Source organism: Chelonus insularis, unplaced genomic scaffold (assembly GCF_013357705.1).
Source record: "Chelonus insularis isolate UGA/USDA-ARS -01 unplaced genomic scaffold, ASM1335770v1 contig_3_pilon, whole genome shotgun sequence".
In the NCBI taxonomy this organism is placed as follows: domain Eukaryota; kingdom Metazoa; phylum Arthropoda; class Insecta; order Hymenoptera; family Braconidae; genus Chelonus; species Chelonus insularis.
The window spans coordinates 356375-379059 of record NW_023276556.1 but is presented as its reverse complement, the minus strand read 5'-3'; the positions used below and the strand labels follow the sequence as shown (position 1 = coordinate 379059).

Sequence of the window (22685 nt, the reverse complement as noted above, 5' to 3'; positions counted from 1 at the left end):
TTATAAAGAGCAAATAATTTACAAGACCAAACTTGCTATGTACATAATTTTTATCAATTTATTTTCTATAAATAATTGTATGACAAAATGGCTTAAGATTTATTCAATATCTGCATTAGACACTCTTCTGTGTTGTTTAATTTCCGATCGCATTCGTTTTTCAAAAATACGTTGCCGCGCTGCTTTTATTTGTCGTTTCCTTTTCAATTCTTCATTTTCTGGAGAAACAGTCACATCATCGGACGCAACAGTTTTTCTTATCATTGCTCGTAATTTTTCTAAAGCATCAGCAAGGTTTAGGTGTTGATGACGGGTGACTTCTGATTTAACGACTAAAAATCCTTCCTTATTAATTCTGTGTCGTTCCTGTAGAATTAATGTTATTTACACTCATCGATAAAAAGCTCGTTTTATTAAATAAATAATCGATAAAAGGCATTCTTTCTTACTTGAATTGATAACTTCTCTTTTATTTCATCAGATATCCATGTAGCACTTTTAACATTGAACCGAAGATCTACTTTTGAGTTTGAAGTGTTGACATTTTGTCCTCCAGGTCCACTACTATGAGAGTAGGTAATTTTGAGTTGATTCATGGGAATAAAGCCAGTAAATTTTACATTTAGATCTTCTGGTACCTTTGAACATAAAAAATATAAAATTAGTTTAATTATCCATGAAAAATCATACATGTTTATGGAAACATTAATAACAAAACGACTTACGAATTCTGGAGTAACCAATCTGGGGTTACCTTTTGGATATAACTGTTCTAATGAATAAATACTTTTAAAACAATAATTCCTAGTGAACATTGATAACCGAGATAAAGAAATCATTTTTTTATAATTGTTTTCTAATGTTTATTTGTTATAAAATTTTTTAATTTCTGTTTGTTGTGAAAGGTTAGGAAACTGTAAAAATTGTAGCGTAGTAACATCTTGTGATAAAAAGAGAAACTAGTATGATAACTCGCGGTAGATAACATTTTTCAATCGATAAAAAATTTGTTGACATTTCCATCTGGTTTTTTGATAATAAATATTCAAATTTATAAACATCACAGATTCAATATAATATTTTAACGGATAGTATCAAAAATTTTTCAATTAAAAATCATTTACATCCGCTTTCGATGAAATAAACTTTATCTATTTAGTGATAAAATGATGAGATATTTTTTCTTGGAATTATATATATAGTTGCTTTTAAAGAACCGGATCTACAAAGATTTATTATCAAAAATCCCACCTATTAAAAAACAATAAAACTTTAGTGGAATAGTGGAAACAAGATGAGGGTACAATGTAATATAATAAAAAGCATAAACATGGACAATTAATTACTTGATAATATAAAAAAAACCTGCAAAAATACTTAACAATTATAAGCTACATTGTTTGAAGTATCGGGGAGAAAAGATAATAACTGTGTTAAAAAACTATAAAAAAATTTCTGAGGGTATCATACGATAAAATGTCATAAACAACATGTACATCTGTTAAGTATAATCAATAAAAAATTGCGTAAAAATTAATACTCTTGGTAGGACATAGATAATAGAAGATAATAGTACAGATCCGGGTAAACTTTACATCTTATATTTCATCTTCAACATATGTGTATTCATACATACGTTATTTACGTGTTGTTTATCACGTGTAACAGCCGTAGCGTAACTTTTAAAAACACATCAGAATTCGGCATAGTTTTTCAAGGTTTCTCATTTCAATTCAATCGCTTGATTTGATTGGCACCGAATATTAAAATGATTACTGTTCAATGCGTATACGTTCCCTTTTGCTGTTTCAAAATTTAGAGGTTAAAAAAAGAGCGGACAGCTAAAACCAGAAGGTCATTAAGGGGTGAATAAATGTAGTTAGGAAACCATACGAACAATCGGTTGGAAAGTTGTTATCATTATAGTTAAAAATTCTCATGTAATTTGATATCTTGTGTGTCTTTTTATAACATAAAGTGATAATAATGATTAAGAGTAAGAATTGAGAGTAAAATGAGAAAAAGTACTTTGTATGCTGAACGAGCACAGCAGAGGCTCTTAGCTCACTCGTTACCTACAAAGAGGGACGCGACCTTCCTCTGTCTCTCTTCGGCACTTTCACTGAGTCCCGTGACTCAAATCCTCGTGACTACAAGTCCCGTGACTTCCTCCCAACAAACATACAGCTGCTAACGTCGTCGTGGAACCCACACATCATCATCATTTCTAATTTTATTTCTTCATCTCTGATTTCATCGATTTTATATAGACACATTCTATTAATTGGACCAATGTGCTGGATAACCAGTTGTTTTATTCAAATCAGACACAGTCGAAGAATGTTTCGAGGGGAAAAAAAATGATCTTACAGATAACAAATGACGTGATAGAGTAAGTCGCGATGATAGTTAAGGAGAAGGGAGCGGGAATTATGGAACATCGAGAAAGGTACAGCAGAAGCAGGTAAATACAGAACTCACAAACTTGCCACGTCTCAGATTCGGTTGTCTCTTCAAACGCTACGGTAATATCACTTTTTCCGTCTTAAATTAACTTCAGTCTTTTTTCGACACTGCAAGAAGAAGATCAATAAGAAAAGTTTGCTCTAGAGGTTCAACTTCCAACCAAACTCAGACCAACACGTTGCAACGAAGGAAGAAAGTTGAAAAGGGCAAGATAAATTGAAAAAAAAATATCCAAAAATTCTTCCACTAACATGATTTATCTATGGAATGTAGAGATGCTTGAATTAATTTAATTTCGGATGTAAAATACCGGAGAGTGAAGGAAAGGAAATAAGAAAGAGAGAGGTATTTTACTCCCTCCTTCTTACAGTTAACCATTCGACACACGACTTCTGGCCGAGTTTCTAGCACCGAGGCTTGTTTCGCGAGTTCAGTTTGTTGGGTTCCAATCGTCGAACCAGGAAATCACCAGCTCCATGGTTACTTTACTGGACTCTGCCAACCACGGGGACGTTTTTTGAAGGCATCGTGTCAAAGAAAGAGAAAGGAACAAAAGCTTAAGAAGAAATCAAACTCACTGACGAAAGGAAAATTCTGCAAGAATTATTGACTACACAAGAGCAACGACTTTACGGATCATGATTTTACTACGGTGATTCTTCAATATTTGTTTTTACTTCATCTTCTTGTGTTTATTAGGATTCATGAGCGTTCTGATCATTATCTTGCTTCTGTTAATATTCAACATCTGTATATCAAGTGCATAAATTCTTATTCATTCAAACTTTTTATCTATGTTACGTTTATATTAATTTTTTCTTTTGCAATTTTTTATTAACGTGCAAGTGCATATATGTGACCCCTATGTGTTTGACAACGAGTTATGTCGTCAATATGTATTGTAAAAATTTATATTTCATTAATCTTCTACTCAAGTTTATTTCAAACGAATCATTGATCAAGAATTGGGCATTGTCATTGCTGTCCACACATTTTTACAGATTTGATTGACTAATCGGGATGATCGCGCGTAATACTTATGAAGAATAAATCGGGGGAAGGTTTTAAGTCAAGGCGAACCACATCGCAATCTCATTATTCTCCTTTTTCTTGACCATAACGGTCACATTTTTGTCCACATGCTCTTTAAGATACAAATATTCGTGCAATATTATTGTGATTAATAAATTAAAACTTATATCTTTTGTGTTTGAAAGAATCAAGATAAAAACTGTTATTATTATAAACATTTCCGTTGAGGAGGAATTTGTTAGTAACTGTCCTTGAATTCCATTCGAATCATGGTAATTATTAGTGTCCAACATTCACTAACGTTCGTTTACTTGCATTATAAATAAAAGTCTGAGTAACAATAATCAATGAAAAAATGAGAAAGCACTTTCACCGCAGAAGCGGCATAGCTTGGGTGTTACTAACCGGCTATTTCTTCCGGGAGATGTCAATTCTCTATCATCATCTTTTTCCTGATATTTAAAGTTGATCACCTCAAATCATTTTGTGAGATAACCAAAGCCATAGGGGCCCATCTGAGATGCAAAACTGGCCCAAATCAAAAGGCGATTTCTCTTTCCATTTCTGTTGACCTACTGACACCCAATTTTTAATCATCAAAATTATTTTCATCAGGTAGTTTTTCATATCTCATTATTTTTCTTAGTATCTAGTGTCTACATAATATATTGTTGTGTTAGATGCTGCTGATTCATGAGAAATCAAAATTGGAGTAAAAAATTGTAATTATTTAATGCAAAAGACACTTAATAAGAGAAAGAAATGTTAACATCTCAGACAAGACGAGAAGCTGAAATAAATCTGGGTAAAAAAACGAAGAAAAGAGAGAGCTTGGTATGGCCACTTTTGCCGCACGTCATCGAAAGAGAGTGTCCCTGTCCCTGGCCTATCGAAACACCGTGCTTTTAACCTCCAGGGCATTAATTATTATACTACACATTGTTTCATTAAGATCACTAAAGTTTTTTTCATTACATTCCATCTTGGCTTGGGTAATGATTTGTTTTTTTTTATTTCAATTCTAATAACATTTATTTTCTTATTTATCTCTATGAGATTGTTTAAGCATTTAAATTTCAACTTGTTTTGATAATTTTTTGATCACAGGAATTATGTAAGCCAGGGACTATTAATTGCTATGATACAACATGTTGCTATTAATTTTCGAGTTTATCAATGACATTAATTACTTTCCTCAATACTTGATACAGCTATAATTTACCCATCACAATTTATTATTTCTATTTTTTTTGCAGTTAATATTGAATTTATATTTAATTATGATGAAAAAATACATGATTTATTTTATTATGAAGATAGAAATTTCAACGAACACACTCAGTACTAAATCGTCATAATTTATATGTTTTATTTTATTTCTTTTTTTCTACATTTCTCTAATTAATAATTCAGTTTTATTACTGTTCAAAAATGGCTTATTTACATTTTTTTAAATTCCTTTCATTTAAGATATATTGAAAAGAATATCATGTGCTTAATTTTATATATTATTATCATTATTATAATTATTAGAGCTGCTTTGTTAGCTCAATATTACTTCATTAATTACAGCAATAATTTCATAGTATTTTCGCGTATGAAAACGTTTATTAACATCTTATTAATTCACAGATTAATGAAATTTTCGCTATTTTTATTATCATAATTAAAAGTAAATTTTTTATTTTTATACCTTTTTTTATTCTTGAATTCATTTACGTGATTATTATTTATATATCCACTTAATTAATACATAAACTTACGTGGGATTGTTCGTTAAAAAAAATTTATGGACATTTGTTTCGGTTGAATGTAAATTTAAAAAAATATAATTGACGTCAATATGTAAAAGTGTGTCTGTAATTTGAAAGAAAAACATTCCTTAAAAGAAAAGGTTCAATATGTTAAATTTCAACATAACTATGTCAGTTAAAATTAGAATCAATTTGGAGTTGTTTGCTAGAGAAAACGTTATTTGGTCAGGGAAATGAAATTTCAATTTATAAAATTAATCATTTAATAATTATTTTTAATTGTTTTTTTCTAAAGTATTGATAACTATCATTTACTGGTGATCATTAATGCCTAGTATTTATAATTTTTTTATTTTACTTTTATTGATGATTTCTTTCTCCGACTTCATCACTCATTCGTATTTTTTGCTTTATTTACTTATTTTTTCGTTTTCAGAATTTATGTAGTTGTACTTGCTGCTCTGGTACTGGTTTGCGATTCTGTTGCCCCACCACAAATTCAGTTATTTGATATATCAGGTAAACAACTGAATATTTTTTAGTTATTTTTAATTGAAACTTTTCTCATGAAGAAGAATGTCAATTCATAATGCTTAGTTACTTTGTAAGATTTATTGTGAACCCAGAAAATTTACTAAAAAAACTCAAATAGACTTGTGGTTTTATAATTTAGAAATATAATATCATTAACCAGAAAAAAGTGTGAATTTTTAAATACTATAAATTTTTCAAGCTAAATAACATTTCAAGAAATTTTTTTTGCATATAATAAATCTTATCATGTCTTAGTGCAAGTAACCATTATTACCAATACTTTTATTATAGATATGAGTTAATATTAAATTCACTGTAAAAATTATTAAGTTCACAGACCATTGTGTTAGAACATTAAAAATTTTTTATACTATCTAGCTATCTTTCATTACGTTAACATTGCAATCACGCAATAGTAGTTTTTTTTTATTTAAGTAACTCCATGAATTTTTAACACGACTTATCTACGCACTATACTACACCTGTCCACCCACAACATACATCCGTAATCTAGACTTTCGCTTGCTTTCTCATAAATACGAACTTGTTCTTATGCATTTATATATATGCATATAATATACACATATATATATATTTATATACTTTATCAGTTCATCAAATATATCTATAAATAAGATCCATTCTCTTAACATATCCACATTACTTAATCATTCGCATAAGTGTCTATCAGATGAAAAAAATTTTCAACCGTAATGTTTTTTGATTACAGAATATGTTTATGGAGTGGATGATGATCTCCAAGCCAAGTGTCGTGCCGCGATAGAAGCAGAGCATCATGCCTATCGAACGAATTCCTGGTAATTATTATTTGTATGAAATAATTACAAGAGAAATACTCGATAAAAAGAAGGTTATCTCAAAAGAGAAACGTAGAGCAAAAAATATGAAACGTTCTTTTGGCAATCCCTGATATTACCGGCTAGACTGGGCAGTCAGGATGGCCGTGAAAGTAAAACTCGTTGGAATGAAATGATGACGCAAGTTGACATGACAGAGGAGAGACTATAAAAGATTTCTAGTGCTTTTATAAAACCAGTATAATAGAATATAGATGAATATTTATTTTTAACAGGAAGCAAGCTAAATGGAATGGAAGCACCTGTGAAGACACGTGGGAGAATCCATGTCCTCCAAGTGAATTCCGAACACCTTCGGGAACTTGTAATAACATCAGACATCCATCATGGGGTGCTAGAGGATCGCCCTTCATCAAAATGCTTCCACCAGCATATTCAGACGGTAAATTTCAATTTATAAGACTAAATAACCAAAAATAAATAAATTTAAATTCAAGTCGAAAACAATTTTAGTTCGAACTCTGATAGCAAGTGTTTACTTGTCATACATTAAGAATATTAAAAAAAGTTTTATTTGAATTTGAAAAATTTTAATTTCAAATAAGCTAATGTTTATTCAGCTAATGAACACTCTTTATTCTGTTGATTCTATTTTTTTTTTGTAATAACAAGTTGTTTTACTAATGAATATTTTTCAACTTACCTATTATTATTTTATTTTCATAATAAAAAATAAATATTAATTTCTTTAGAAAATATACACATAACAAAACTCTTGAAATTTATATATTATTATATAAATGAAAATACTTTTCTCTGTAATTACTTCTAATTAAAATCGAAATGATGAGAATTTATTGAACTATAGAAAGATTTTACACATTGCAAACACTTTCAAAGAGAATGTATTAATTAAAAAAAAAAATTTTCCAATTTAATTTGTTTTTTCAAGTCAATGATTAGTTAATTACACGATTCATCTAGCTAAAGATGATTAGTATAGTTCAAGCTGATAGAAAAGAGAGTTTAAATTTTGAGATGACAGTATACACGTACATGAGGAAGAAAGAAAGTTGATGGTCAATCGGCTATTGCTCACGGGCACGTACCTCTCTTATATCAGGTCAAGAATGGAAAGTGAAAATTGGAACGCAGCTCACACCGCTCCTTGCTGGCTCTTCGTTGCTCCATGTCCCGATTTCTACGAAGCAATTTAACAGCTAGCTTCTGACAGTGATCAACAGTTTAAAATTACTAGTTTGCACGAGTTAGCATGATCCTGGTGTGAGCAGTGAACCAGAAAAGCCATAACATGTGCTGTAAGACACAATGCAAATAAGTTATTGCACTATACAATGAACCTATGATCACATTGATTTATTATATACTTCAATATGCTAACATTATCAATTGAATATCAATCAAACAGTTGTGTGATAACCAAGTAAAATTTAAATTCCACAGGTATTTCCACGCCTAGATCATCAGTGGGCCGTCGTGCGCTTCCATCACCGATGGATATCATCGCAAGACTCCATAAAATGACAGCAAAAGAAGAGCGAAAGGAATTGACGAGTTTGGCAGGTTTATGGGCTGAACTAGTTCTCCGCGATATCGCTACGCCAATTACACCTAGTCTTGATGTAATGCAATGCTGTCAGAACAGCCAAAACCCTGAATGTTATTCCACTCATGATTATATGGACAATTGTACACCTTACTTAAGAGCCGTTCCAACTCGCAGCTCTTACAATTGTAAATTTGAATACAGAGAACAAATGAATGCAGCTTCCAGCTACCTGGATGGATCTGATATTTATGGCATAAGTGATGATCAAATGAATCGCATAAGAACTTATAAATCTGGCCAAGTGAATATAGCATTTTGCGAAATATGTAATCAGAGCGATAATGCACTTCAGTACTTATATTCATTAATTTTAAAGGAACATAACAGGATAGCAAGAAATCTAGAGCATTTAAACTCTCATTGGGATGATGCTAAATTGTTTTTAGAAGCGAGGCGTGCAGTGATTGCGCAAATACAACGGATTACTATTCATGAATTTGCATCGAGTATCTTAGGGGAATCGGCGATTGGTGAAGAGTTAAAAGAATCAACCAATGGTTTTTATCGAGACTATTCGTCTGCTAATAGACCTGGCACTTTTGATGCTGTTGCTCTTGCGGTACTCCCAGCTCTTACATCACTATCGAGACAAGCTTCTAGTACTCCATTGGAAAATAAGCTCAATAATGTAGCGCGAGGACTTAATCTTGATATTATGGAATCCCGCCGTTCATTACGTTTCGCTCACAATGACATGTTACATGCATGGAACATCAGTGCATTGTTGATTCATATCGCGAGGGATCACGGAATTCCCGGATACATTAATTATTTGGATTACTGTAATCCTACTGGAGGATCTTCGACGCGTTTTATGTCTCAAGAAGACGCTTTATTACTTGAAAATATTTATGGAAATATTCATAATGTTGATTTATTGATCGGAGGTATTCTTGAAACTCCTAATCGAGGTGCAGCCGTTGGTCCAACATTTTCCTGCTTACTAGCACGTCAACTGTACAAATTAAAAAATTCTGACCGTTTTTGGTATGAAAATGATTTACCACCCTCGAGTTTTACGAGTGAGCAACTTGTTGCAATTAAAAAAGTAAGTTTAAGTGGTTTACTTTGTGCAAATATGAAAATGTCAAGAATTCAGCCTATGGCTTTCATACAAAGCGATGAATATTTAAATGCAAAAATTGATTGCGACAGTTATAATCCACTTGATCTAACCGCTTGGAGGGATAATAAACAAGATAACTTGCAAAATAAACCTAGAAAAATGAACCATAAAGCGGATGATATTCTCAAAGGAGCATCGAAGCATACTTATAATCAAAGATTTTCGTCAAACTCTTTAATAACTCCTGAAATGATTAAAGCTGCTTTGAAAAAAGCTGAACGTGATTTAGTTGAACGCAAACGATTGGAATATAATTCATGGCTTCAACAGAGAATAGCTGACCCTAAATCCCCCGCAGGCACAGCCGCAAGCTTTTCAAAGGCCAATCGAGATGCTTTAATTTTAGCCAATACTTCGATACTCTTTGAATTAGCAACTAATGAAATAATCAATGGTGTTCATGGATTAAAACGCCGTAAGAGACAAGCATTTGGTAATTCAGATGACTTCTTTGAATTCCCTTCATCTACTGATCTCTCAGATTTACTTCAAAATGTCGATCTAAGTAATATCACACCGAATTTTAAGGCAACTAATCATGAAGAAATTGATTGTCCGCCTGAGGAAGGCATCTGCGATCCAACAAGTCCTTATCGTACTTTCACAGGCCACTGTAATAATTTACGTAATCCAAGTCTTGGAAAATCACTGACGACTTTTGCACGGCTTTTACCACCTGTCTATGAAGATGGAGTTTCTAAGCCACGAATAACTTCTGTTACTGGTGGACTTCTTCCCAATCCTCGATCTATTTCTACGATCATGCATCCAGATATCTCCAATCTTCATAATAGATACACACTTATGGTGATGCAGTTTGCCCAATTCTTAGATCACGATATTACAATGACACCAATTCACAAAGGATTCGCAGAATCGATACCAAGTTGTAGATCATGTGATTCACCGCAAACTGTTCATCCGGAGTGCAATCCTTTCCCAATACCAGTCGGTGATCACTTTTTTCCAACTATCAATGAAACAACTGGTGAAAGAATGTGCTTCCCATCTATGCGATCTCTACCCGGGCAACAGACTTTAGGTCCACGTGAGCAAGTTAATCAAAACACTGGTTTCCTTGATGCTTCAGTGGTTTATGGTGAAAATATATGCATAGCAAATGTTCTTAGAAGCTTCAATGGTCGTATGAATATCACAGTTCATCCGAATAGAGCCAAAGATCTTTTACCACAGTCTGCTACCCACTCAGAATGTAAATCACCATCGGGATATTGCTTTATCGGTGGAGACGGACGTGCTTCTGAACAACCTGCTCTTACAGTGATGCATACAATGTGGGTACGAGAACATAATCGAATTATGGAAGGTTTAAGACGAGTTAATCCTCACTGGGATGGTGAGAAACTTTATCAGGAAACTAGAAGAATTCTTAGCGCAATGATGCAGCATATCACTTATAATGAATTCTTACCAAGAATCCTTGGTTGGAATGCGGTTACTCTCTACGGTCTTAAACTTCTTCCACAAGGATATTATAAAGAATATTCTCCAACTTGTAACCCAAGTATTCTCACCGAATTCGCAACTGCAGCTTTTAGAATTGGTCATTCTCTTTTGCGTCCTCATATTCCACGGATGGATAAAAATTATCGACCTATCGACCCACCAATTCTTTTACGTGATGGATTTTTCAATGTTGATATGTTATACAGACAAGACATGATTGACGAAATTATCCGAGGACTTGTTTCAACTCCTATGGAAACTTTAGATCAATTTATCACGGGTGAAGTAACTAATCATCTTTTTGAAAACCGCAAGATACCATTCTCTGGTGTAGATCTTATTGCTTTGAATGTTCAGCGAGCTCGTGATCATGGAATACCGTCTTACAATAGTTACAGAGCACTTTGTAATTTGAAACGAGCTACAACCTTTGAAGATCTCTCAAGAGAAATAGCACCGGAAGCAATAGCACGACTCAAACGAATTTATGCTTCTGTTGATGATATTGATCTTTTCCCTGGTGGCATGAATGAAAGGCCTCTCCAAGGTGGTTTAGTTGGTCCGACCTTTGGCTGCATCATTGCCATACAATTTAGACAATTACGAAAATGCGATAGATTTTGGTATGAAACCGACGATCCTAATATTCGCTTTACTGAAGCTCAGCTCAATGAAATTAGAAAAAATACTCTTTCTAAAGTAGTCTGTGAAAACATGGATTCACATGTTGAAATGCAAAGAGCTGCATTTGACTTGCCGTCAAATTTCTTAAACCCAAGAGTGCCATGCAATTCTATGGCTGCTATGGACTTCACTCCGTGGCGAGAAGTAAGGCATGGGTGTCAAATTGGTGGTAGAAACGTTGCTGTTGGTGAATCTGGATTCCCTACTCCATGTACAAGCTGTATTTGTACTAATGAAGGGGTAAATGATCTATCATCATTAAGTAAGCAAATGTAATTTATGAGTGAATGATAAATAAATTTTAATTTTCAGACTCAGTGTGCTTCGCTTCGAATCACTGACTGTGACCAGTTATTACGTGAAGCTTCCCGTGAAGCCATTCTACGTGATGAAATTTGTACTGCTCAATGTGGTTTTGCTCTCGCCACGTCAAACCAGTCTTCAAGACAATTTTCAACATCCCATGCAACTGCATTTGCATCTTCCTTCTCTACAGGACCAAGTAATCCTTTCAGCAACTTCAAACTTCCTGATCTCTCTCAATTTCTTGGTTAATTTTCAGCACAACAATACCAGCATGTAAATATAATTCGTGCTTTTCATTTCATTGTTCAGGTTCATTACTGTACTATTACATAGTAATGTTTTTACAACAGCTCATGAATGTGTAAAAAATGACTTATCTAACTTACTCTATACTTATTAAGAAAGTGCTGTAGTGTTCACTTTATTTCATCTGCCGAGTTCTGAATGTGCTATTTTTCTTAATTTTTTTGTGTTAAACTGTGTAGTTGATACTATTGTGAAAAAGTTTTATTTTTATTTCTCTATCTCTTTTTTTGTTTATTTTATGTATTATATCTGATAAATGTTTTCTATTGTTGTTTATATGTTATTTTCTTTTTACTGATACTTTTTATACTTATTATTTATTTTTAATGAAATAATTTGTCATTAATCTAACGATTGGAATTAAAAAACCTTTTTAATAATCCAATGCAATTTAATTAATATATTAAATGAACTTCTCATCAACATACTTCACAAAAAGAATACAGATATAACAATGAGATCCCATACAAAAATTTTCAAAGATTCCAGAGTATTTCAATTACATCATTGCACAGAAAATAGTAGATTCAGTATTAAATTACAATGAAAGCATCTGGATTGTTTAACTTGCGGAAACTTCTTGTTTATTATTAACAGTGGAAGAATTTTCTTGGACTGATGATTGTTCAGTACAACGCCATAGGCCATAGGTTTTTCCAACAGTCGTTTGCCATAATCTTAAAGTACCGTCTTCTGAACCGCTTGCGTATAATTCTCCATCCGGAGAAAACCGCACACAGTGCACTGGTCCAAAATGTCCTTTAAATGATTCTGAAAGTAAAAATACATGTTATCATCATTTTTATAATAACGACGTTACTTAATAACCACTATGCATTGAAAATCATATGTTTTTAGTCTCTAAGTTTAAAATGAGAGTAATAGAAATGAGGAAAAAATTCTATTTATGTCATGGCTTCGTTAAATTATTTCTCTAAATTTTCACAGTGTAATTAAAAGAAACATTTCATTCTTAAAACAACAGGTATAATCAAAAGATAATCAATTAAATATTTATTCTTATCATTGAATTCAATGCTATGTTTTGAATTATTTATTTCTGATTCACAAGGTGAATTTTAAGAAAAAAGATATCCATAATCCTTGAAACTGAATGTTTTCATTTGTTTCCTTTTTGTATCCTATTTTTATAATATAAATATTTTTTTTTAAATCAATCTTTTAGTAACAAAAATTTATAAATACTTTCATTCTCACAAACTTTGTTAACTTCAATTTTAGAAATGCTTTGTTAGCAAATTTCAAGACAGAGAAAAGAACATACATATTTCTAAATGATTTAATACTTCTCAGTACTCTATAAATCTAGGTCGACATACTCCCTGAGGGCAGAAATAACCTGTCTTGACTATATTTTAATGAATGTATGTAGAAGAGACAAAAATTATAATACAAATCAAATTTACCTAATTCTACACCGGTTGCATAGTCAAATTTATACATCTTCAAATCTTCACCACCACAGACGAAAATTGTACAGTCTGGATGTAAACTAACACTATTGACTTGTGTAGGAATAGTGTACTCTCGTATTTTTGTTAGACTATAAAAAAGAAATTACAATATAATAGAAGAGAAAGCTTGATGAATGATGAATATAAAAAAGTAAAAGTAGATAGTTACTCTTGACTATTCCAAAATGATACAATATTAGCATGAGTAGTTGTAATTATTTTCCCGTCTTTAGAAACCTCCATTGAGCTTGGAATAGCAGGAAAATCAAGTCGACGAGCTTCTTGGCCAGTACTTCTATCCCATACTCTCAACGTTTTGTCATCAGCACAGCTAACAATCATTTTATTATCATTGAAAAACGTTACTTGTTTAATGAAACTGGTATGGCCAGAGAATACCTTAAAAATAACAATCATTATTTCATTAGATCACTTTGAAAGTAATTAATTAAAATCTGAAACCATTGAAAAAATTAGTAAACATTCAAAAACAAGATTTTATTTATCAATAGTAAGTAATCAGTTTAAGAATAAAAAAAAATTTTCTTGCTCCAAAATTATAATATTGTTGATTCAATAATTAATTGATTTAATATGTTCTTATTATGAAGTCAAATTATATTCCAAAATAAGATATCATTTTCTAGACAAGATGAATTTGGTTTCTAGACAACTAATCAGAATATTCATAATCAATTTACTTGAGGTGCAGCATCAGGTTTATTGAGATCAAAAATACGTAGTAATTTTTCATTTGACCCTGTACACAAATGGCTTGAATCTGTACTAAATCCAACAGACTTGACTATATGGTTATGTTGGAATGAATGAATCTCTTCGCCCTTGATAGCGTCCCAGACTTTAGCATTGAAATCAGCAGCACCTGAAGCTGCTCTGGTTGCTTGGCGGTTTAAATCAACGCCCCAGACAGCTCCTTTGTGTCCTTCAAATGTACCAATCCAGTCTCCAGTGTCACCTTGTCTTAACATAGGTTTTCCATCTAAAGTTAAAACAATTTTAATGTAAATATTTAATTGAAAGTAGGAAATGAAGATAATGTAAACAATGAATGATTACATGAGGGAACATCAAGGTTTAAATTCGATTATTCAAAGGAACTACTATATCAAATCACAAAAGTGACCTCGAGTTATCGGCGAATAAAAGTACGAAGTCTTGAAAACACCGGAACTAGGCCAAGGCAGTCAAGAACACGGATATTAGCATTTGAAGGATGCTAATAAATCAGTAAAAAGGCAGTAAAATCTAAGGGGGATAATTTATTTTTTCAATGTTAGAATCATTCATACCTTTACACGCTGAAATTAGATAGTAACCCGTGTCTGTGACATCAGAAAATGCTAAATGAACAACAGGCCTTGTATGTCCACTGCATGTCAAAGGAGTTTGCCGCAAATTAGCCATTTGTTTAAATTTTCACAACACTTTTAGAGGTTAGTTCACGTAAATTTAATTACACTTATTAAAAACTTGATTAGAAGATGAAAAATTTTTTAATAAATATTTTATAACTTTTGTGATACTTATTCGAAAATGTAAACATAAGGGTTTACTTGTTTAAAATAATTTTACACTTGATGTAAGAAAACATTATTGTTCGAATATGAAACTGTCAGTTTTTCGAAGCCAAATGATAAATTTCGCATAGAAAAACTTTCACACAACAGATTAAAATGAATAATTTGATTAACGATAGAACAGTGACCAGTTTGCAACACTTTCGGTTTAGGTGTACAAAATCGTGTGTACTCAAATCCAATTGTAAAACATATATATACCCACGGATCTTTTTATTATTCAAAGCGCACCCTTCGCCACTGGTCAACTGTTGTACCGGCAAACGTCACTGAAAGCACTATTGAGGGCGCCACATAAAAATTTTCTGGGTAATTGATCACACACCACTTTGTGTTTGTCATGTAACATGATGCTTAGATGATTAGATGATTTTAAATTAATTATCATTAATTTAATTAAACAACTGATAAAGATAAAAAATAATTAGTTTCCTTGTATTACTTAGATATTGAAAAACTAGTCATTTCCGGCAGTCTTTGTTGACAGTAACAATAAAATGAGAGATTTATTGGTGGAGTTGTTGATTGAAAAGTTGTTTCTGTTTAGAAAGGATCTTTATAACACGTGAGAGAGCATTTAAACTCATGAAATCTCGATTCTAATAAAAATGGCTAATAGTATTGACACATATCATCGTACTGCGAAACCTTTTGCTACGTTAGATGCTCTTTATGATGGGTTAAAGAATTTGGAGCCTTGGTTGGATATTGTCAAACTACGTGAATGTACAGATTACGTTTATGATGGAAAAGAAATTTGTGATTTGAAAGGAGTGACAGGTCGTTTGACAAAATTAAATCGCGATAAAAAACCTAAAACAATAATTTGCCATGATATGAAAGGAGGCTACTTGGAAGATAGGTAAGAAAATTATTTAAAAAAATTGTTCTTCATAACAGAGATACTTTACTTGAGCTTGTAATTTTTTTTATTTGTTTACAGATTTCTTTATGGTTCTTTAGCTCATGATTCTTACTTATTTTATCATTGGAGTATTGTAGATATTTTCATATACTTTAGTCATTATCTAGTGACAATACCACCTTATGGTTGGATTAATGCAGCTCATAATCATGGAGTTAAAGTGTTGGGAACAGTTATTACTGAAAGAACTGATGGTGAAATTATTTGGGAGCATATTCTTTCATCAATTGAAGAAACAAAAAAATTTGCAGATGCTCTTGTTATGTTGGCAAAGTATTATAAGTTTGAAGGATGGCTTTTAAATATTGAAAATGAAATACAAAAGGATCACATTCAACAGTTGCTTTATTTTGTTCAGTATTTAACTGTGGAAATGCACAGTAATATTGAAGGATCTGAAGTTATTTGGTATGATAGTGTTACAATTGACGGTAAATTAAAGTGGCAAAATCAATTAAATGAGCATAATAAGTAAGAACTTTCAATTAGTCACACAATCAATTCAATAACTCGATAGGTACTGATATATATTCGTTCGTTTGGTTGATTTTTAGAGATTTTTTTGAAAATTGCGATGGAATATTTTTGAATTATAATTGGACTGATGCTGGATTAGCAACTAGTCGAGCTATGGCAGATTTAAATAATCGAGTACAAGACATTTATGTTGGTTTAGATGTTTGGGGTAGAGGATGTCCTGGTGGCGGAGGTTTTAATTCTATTGAGGTAAAGTTAAACTTTTGTAGAATTAATTTATTTATTATATAATGTGTTATATACATAAAAAATCACAATACTGTCTGTTATTCATTTGATGAATATTCATTTTTTTCAGGCATTAAAAAATATACGAGAACATGATCTCTCAGTTGCCATATTTGCTCCAGGCTGGACACATGAAAATTTCAATGCCAAAGATTTTATGTTAATTGAAAATATATTCTGGGCTCAACTCACTCCATATTTATACGTGCATGTTCCTATTTATGAAAATGTATCCTTTTCTTCATCATTCTGTATTGGATCTGGTGAAAAGTTTTATTATCACGGTGAATGTGATAAATATGCGGCACAACCGTTTTATAATTTATCTTGGCAACAACCGCAAATGTCTGTTCCAAGCATACACTTAAAATTCACATCTGTACGATGTCTGAAGAAAAAGAATGAGGTAAATGAAGTGAGTGAAGAAAAGAAAGAAAAATTTATTCCTGAATGTATATACGAAACAGCGTTACAAGTCATTACCGTTCGTGGTCATGAAATAAGAGTTGAGAAAAAGTTACAATCAGAATTAAAAAATAATATTTATTGCTCTAAAAGATGTCCCTATAATGGTGGCAAATCAGTTAAAATTACCACAAGCGATTCACAAGTATACTATAGGTCAATTTATTTTATTTTTATTAATAACAAATAATGTTTTAAACGTAACTGAATTCTGATAATTTATTGGAAATTTCAGATTATTTTTAGTGCATTTGGAATTTAATTCTGATGTTCAAATATATGTAATTCATCGATCTAGTGAAGATTTAGATACAAATGAGGCAACCGAACAGACTGCAAATCATCCTACTTTGATATTACTCAGTAATCAATCATTTCAATTTATGGAGCCTTATGAGACATTCGAAATTAATGCAAAATGGAAAAAAAGGTCCGTAGAATTTTTAATTAAAAAGTATACATTTTATTTACAATTATTATCTACATTAACAATTTAAATCAACAGCTACTATCGTACTATAAATAGAACAATAAATGAAATTGGAGTAAGGTTTTCAAAAACAGGTACATATTATCTTGGAAAAATAAACATTCAGCCACTGCCAGCCATTCATTCATAAAATATTTATTCTGCTTAAAATTATTAAATAAAAATAGGTCTGAGCACACTTTATTGGTGCTAACACGACAAACTTCTCATTATTAATTGTTTATAACATATTCAAGTTGCTATAAACAATACGTAATTTTTGAAAGTCATATTTGATTATGTACAATAATGTTTTGTCAATATCAACTTAATTTTTAAATGAAATTGTTATCGTTTGGCTTTAAAGTCTTCTAAGTAGCTAATCTTTTCACTTATTTATTAGTTATTTTGTTATAAAAAAATGGCTCGACCGAATTCGTTCAAATTTCATTTAGATTTTCTTTATTCTTTATATTAATATCTTTCGAATAAATTTTGATTGAAGTCGATATTTCGATCTTAAGATATAGAAAACGAAAAAAATGCTGAGATACATACGTACACACTCATTATTAAAATTAGTCAGTATGCTCGCAAATATCTTGAAATGTGAAGATATAAAAATTCAAATTTCACCAATGACTTCCTAATGGGAAGTTGAATATATAAATATTTTCTATAATTATATTTTTATAAATAATTATTCATTGTTATGTAATTAATAAACTGTATAATAAATTTAGATTTATAAAAAAAGTTATATATTAAAATAAAATAATTGTAAAATTTAATACACCTTGACCAACAGACGTTTATTAAAGATCCTTCATCATGTTTTGAAATCTCTCAACCCCTAGCGGCTTTACCTTTCTACACTTCAGTACCTCCTCTAGATGTCTGCAGTATCTCGTGCTAAAAAAATATTTTTACTGTGAAACAGGTTCTAAAATAATTGATTAACAATTTTATTAATTTAATTATGTATATTAAAATGATATTATAAGCCATAAGTGGTGAATTTAAATTGTACAAAGTTTCTTTTATATAATTGCATGTAGTTGATGTGCTAATGCGTCTTTATACGGACGTAATGCGCAATTTATTCATTTTATATTGTTATGTGGGGTGAATAGAAGCTTCTAATTTTTTCTATCAAATCGTTATGGACAACGAATCATAGTGAATGAATAAATGTATTCGTCGGTTGTAAAGTGAAGGGTTTCATCATGAATTAAATACACTAAATGTAGTTTTTTATATCATTTAAATGCTTTAACTTTAAAGTAACTTATAGTTAATATATTAACAAAATCAGAAATTAACTATTCATCAAAAAATGGCTTTTGAATCTGGCAATTCAAAATACTCATCAGATATTCCGCAACTAAATAATTATGAAGCAAGTACATTAAATTATTCATCATACAATTGTCGAGCTGGTCAAATGGATGAAAATCGTGATATTAATAGTTTTAATCATAAGAAAATGAATCAAGGTAATGCACATCAATCGCCTATTAAAAATTCAACTAACAATCAAATTAAAAAAATCGACGCTTCAACAATGACCGATCCTTTGTCGATTGATTTTCGACGAACCTCGGAATATTTAGCAAGATGTTCTAATTCATTAGGAATTAATCGAGTATCACAATACGATTCTACTTTCAACAGTTGTCTATCTGAAGGTTTGTAAACGAAAATTTTTTTCTCAAGGACTTAATGATCTTAAGAGAATACAATTTATTCTACTTTAAATTTTCAATGTCATGTTTATTTGACTTAAGGAACAACTCAAAACATTTTTTCTAATTGATTGCAGGTATTGTAATATTGCACTGTCCAGAATGCCCGACAAAATTCGAAGATCAAGACACATTTCATGCTCATTTAGAGGAGCACAGACAACGACCTCATATTTGCGATATTTGTGGTGCTAGTCTCAAACGTAAAGAACATTTAGATCGTCATAAACAAGGACATAACAAGGATAGACCCTACAAATGTTCTCTTTGCTGTAAAGCCTTCAAACGTAATGAGCATCTTGCTCGTCATATGATAATTCATTCTGGTAGTAAAAATCAAATATGTTCCAAATGTGGCAAAGCTTTCTTTAGAAAAGACCATTTGAAGAAACATCTTCAAAGTCATATTTCTAATAATAAAATGAACATTCAACCGCAGTATCATAATAGCAACAATAATACAAATATTAATAATAATAATGATAATAACAAAAATGACGATGCTAATAATAATGAAGACCGTGGAAACCCAAATGGAGAAACTCTTGGTAATATTGCCATGATGGTACGACAATTAAGAACATCACCATTCTCTATTCTTCGTACTTAGTTTTTATAATTCGTGATAAAAGAAATGAACTTACAAAGGTTGTAATCTATGAATTGTTATTAAATAATAATGAAGCTTTTTTATTAATTCTTTGTATTTGTATACGTACTTATAGAATGAACATAAAATGTTAATGGAAAGTAAGTTTTCGTTATTGATTTATATAACTTATTATGATGTATTTTTTACTTGATTGATGGTTTATTATTAAAGTAATTAATAAAAGAGACAGATAATGAATATTAAACTTCGACTTTATTACAATCTTCTGTGTGTATAATTTACATACAATCAAGTATGTTAGGTAGAGTATAAGTTAAAGCAGCATTGAGGAATGTTTTTAATTGTTTTTTTTTTTTGCAAATATTTTTCAGCATTTCTGTATATTTTTATTTCTATCGCTTTCTATCATTCTTTTTTATTCTCTGTGGCTTTTTTATTTATATGTTATCAAAGGTTATGCATTTTTATAATCTATACAAAAATAAAACATTGAGATCATAGGTGGAATCGCTCAATTACGCACAGTCCGTCTATTATTGAATTCTTAAACTAATTTTCCTCCCAACATTTTTATTTCACGATTTATTTTTTATTCATTTCTTATTAGTTATGATTAACATATTCTAAACTTTTGCTGCGAAGAACGATAATATGCACATTGTTACTTTTGTTCTGATTCCAATTGTTTTCTGGAAGAGCCTGGTTCTACTATGGATGACTTAAATGGCAAAAAATAAATAATGTTAGAGATCGAACAAAAAAATATAAACACTTAGGTTTCTTATAAACTGACTCTAACTATTATAATGCTAGTAAAGAAGTTACTTTTGTGTTTATCATTCTTTGTACTTTATCAATGAATTTTCTTTTCTCATTTTTCGCTTTCGATATTGTTCTGTATATATGATTTTTTAAAGAAAAATTCCAATTTTATCATCAACCTTACGCACTCTCTACATTATTATAAATGTATAACTATTATAATTATTATTTATATATTTCCTACATAATACAGTTACCACTCGCAACACATTAGTCTCAGTAAGTTCATTATTGTTTGAACAACAAAAGCAATAAAAATCATATTCATTTTTACTGTTCACATCATCCAGTATCCAACGAATCACATCAATACTTAAAACCAACATCCAAGCATTTGTTTACACTTTTCCTTGTTAATTTAATATTGTTCTTGATTTTGTTTACAATTATCATCCTTGTTAAACAATGATGAAATTTACAATGTAAATTTTGACATTGTGTAGAAAAATATTCTCTTGATCGTTCGTTTGTTTTTTTAATTGTCTAGCAAAATTTGAAACATATCAGTACAAGTTCTTGAGAACCTATTACATTTCTTTCAAATTTTCTCGCTACTTTTTTAAAATAAATTAATAAAATACAAAATATACCATTCGATTCATAACTTTATAAGCAACATACTTAAAAAGTGTGAAACTTAGTTTCAATGTTTGAATTAATTTTAAATTTCATTCAATACTTTTATAAAAAATAACATAACTAATTTGCTTATATTCAAAAATACATTATATTTTTAACAAAAAATTTTTTAATTCAACAAAAACATTGCAACTCATTAAAAAAAATATTATTGCGCAAAGTAAATTTATTGCAATAATTATAGTAAACATTAGAGCCGACTGATGGAAGATGTAGAGAAATTTTAACAAAAGATTTATAAAAAAAAAGCTCTGAAACATCTTTCGGATCGTGGATTCGGTGGACTTTGATGATGCATATAAAGTACAATTTAAATACCAAGCATACGCCACGAGAAAGCTTTGATGTCTCAGGTGCTCTATGTAGCCTTTCAACCCTACATCTTTTTCAGCTCTGTTATCTATTTTGCAATACAAAAAATATTAAATCTCTCTTTTCCACTTTCTCATATTTTATCTAGGCGTCTACATTATTCCTTATAAATGTATTAATTTTTTATATTTACTAAATAGCATAAATAAAACTCAAAGTTATGTTCCAATAATACACCGTTTTAAAATGAAAACTATTCAAGTCCATGCTCAAATAGGCAGTGTTCCTATCGAATAAAATACATACATATGAAGTTTTATCCTAACACGGCAAGAATATTCAATTATTCGCCTGTTTTTACCATAAATGTTACAATGAAAAATATAAGACCGATAACATACAATCTCTTCATTACATTACTGCATTCTCTTTCTCTCCATTAGCTCTCTTTTAATTATTACTAATATTTTATATTTTGTCAAATTAAAAATTTATATTGTTATCGCCTGATTTTTGTTATCCTATGGAACTACATTCTTTATTTTTGTATACAAACTTACAAACTATCATTACTATACTCGCTTAAATTATGATTATAATTATAATAGTACGGTGGCGGTGGAATATTCCAATGCAGCTTCAATACATCATTTTACATTTATAATTTTTACATATACTCAGCAGCACATATTTATGCAATTTTCGTAATGCTGTTTGTAAACAGTATAACGTGT

At 30.7% G+C, this 22685-nt stretch overlaps 5 protein-coding genes across 5 annotated transcripts; 3 read left to right on the top strand and 2 right to left on the bottom strand.

The window, feature by feature from the left end:
- Positions 1–32: 32 nt before the first annotated feature.
- On the bottom strand, positions 33–934 carry LOC118068364 (peptidyl-tRNA hydrolase ICT1, mitochondrial). Its single transcript, XM_035085702.1, has 3 exons — positions 726–934; positions 450–638; positions 33–366 (listed from the first exon to the last, which is right to left on the bottom strand). Exons 1-3 carry the CDS (start codon positions 837–839, stop codon positions 100–102), a joined length of 570 nt encoding a protein of 189 aa, XP_034941593.1. The 5' UTR covers positions 840–934; the 3' UTR covers positions 33–99.
- A 1584-nt stretch (positions 935–2518) lies between these two features.
- On the top strand, positions 2519–12519 carry LOC118068282 (uncharacterized). Its single transcript, XM_035085576.1, has 6 exons — positions 2519–3118; positions 5689–5771; positions 6517–6604; positions 6880–7046; positions 8069–11751; positions 11824–12519. Exons 1-6 carry the CDS (start codon positions 3105–3107, stop codon positions 12064–12066), a joined length of 4278 nt encoding a protein of 1425 aa, XP_034941467.1. The 5' UTR covers positions 2519–3104; the 3' UTR covers positions 12067–12519.
- Positions 12520–12542: 23 nt separating this feature from the next.
- wmd (serine-threonine kinase receptor-associated protein wmd) lies at positions 12543–15447 on the bottom strand. Its single transcript, XM_035085579.1, has 5 exons — positions 14909–15447; positions 14300–14598; positions 13768–13997; positions 13551–13687; positions 12543–12894 (listed from the first exon to the last, which is right to left on the bottom strand). The coding sequence occupies exons 1-5, from the start codon at positions 15021–15023 to the stop codon at positions 12686–12688; spliced, it is 990 nt and encodes a 329-aa protein (XP_034941470.1). The 5' UTR covers positions 15024–15447; the 3' UTR covers positions 12543–12685.
- Positions 15448–15543: 96 nt separating this feature from the next.
- ENGase (Endo-beta-N-acetylglucosaminidase) lies at positions 15544–18450 on the top strand. The gene is made up of 6 exons (XM_035085577.1): positions 15544–16058; positions 16140–16592; positions 16676–16847; positions 16957–17507; positions 17587–17781; positions 17857–18450. The coding sequence occupies exons 1-6, from the start codon at positions 15805–15807 to the stop codon at positions 17969–17971; spliced, it is 1740 nt and encodes a 579-aa protein (XP_034941468.1). The 5' UTR covers positions 15544–15804; the 3' UTR covers positions 17972–18450.
- Positions 18451–18734: 284 nt separating this feature from the next.
- On the top strand, positions 18735–20395 carry LOC118068450 (zinc finger protein 85-like). The gene is made up of 2 exons (XM_035085868.1): positions 18735–19508; positions 19643–20395. The coding sequence occupies exons 1-2, from the start codon at positions 19157–19159 to the stop codon at positions 20173–20175; spliced, it is 885 nt and encodes a 294-aa protein (XP_034941759.1). The 5' UTR covers positions 18735–19156; the 3' UTR covers positions 20176–20395.
- Positions 20396–22685: the final 2290 nt, after the last annotated feature.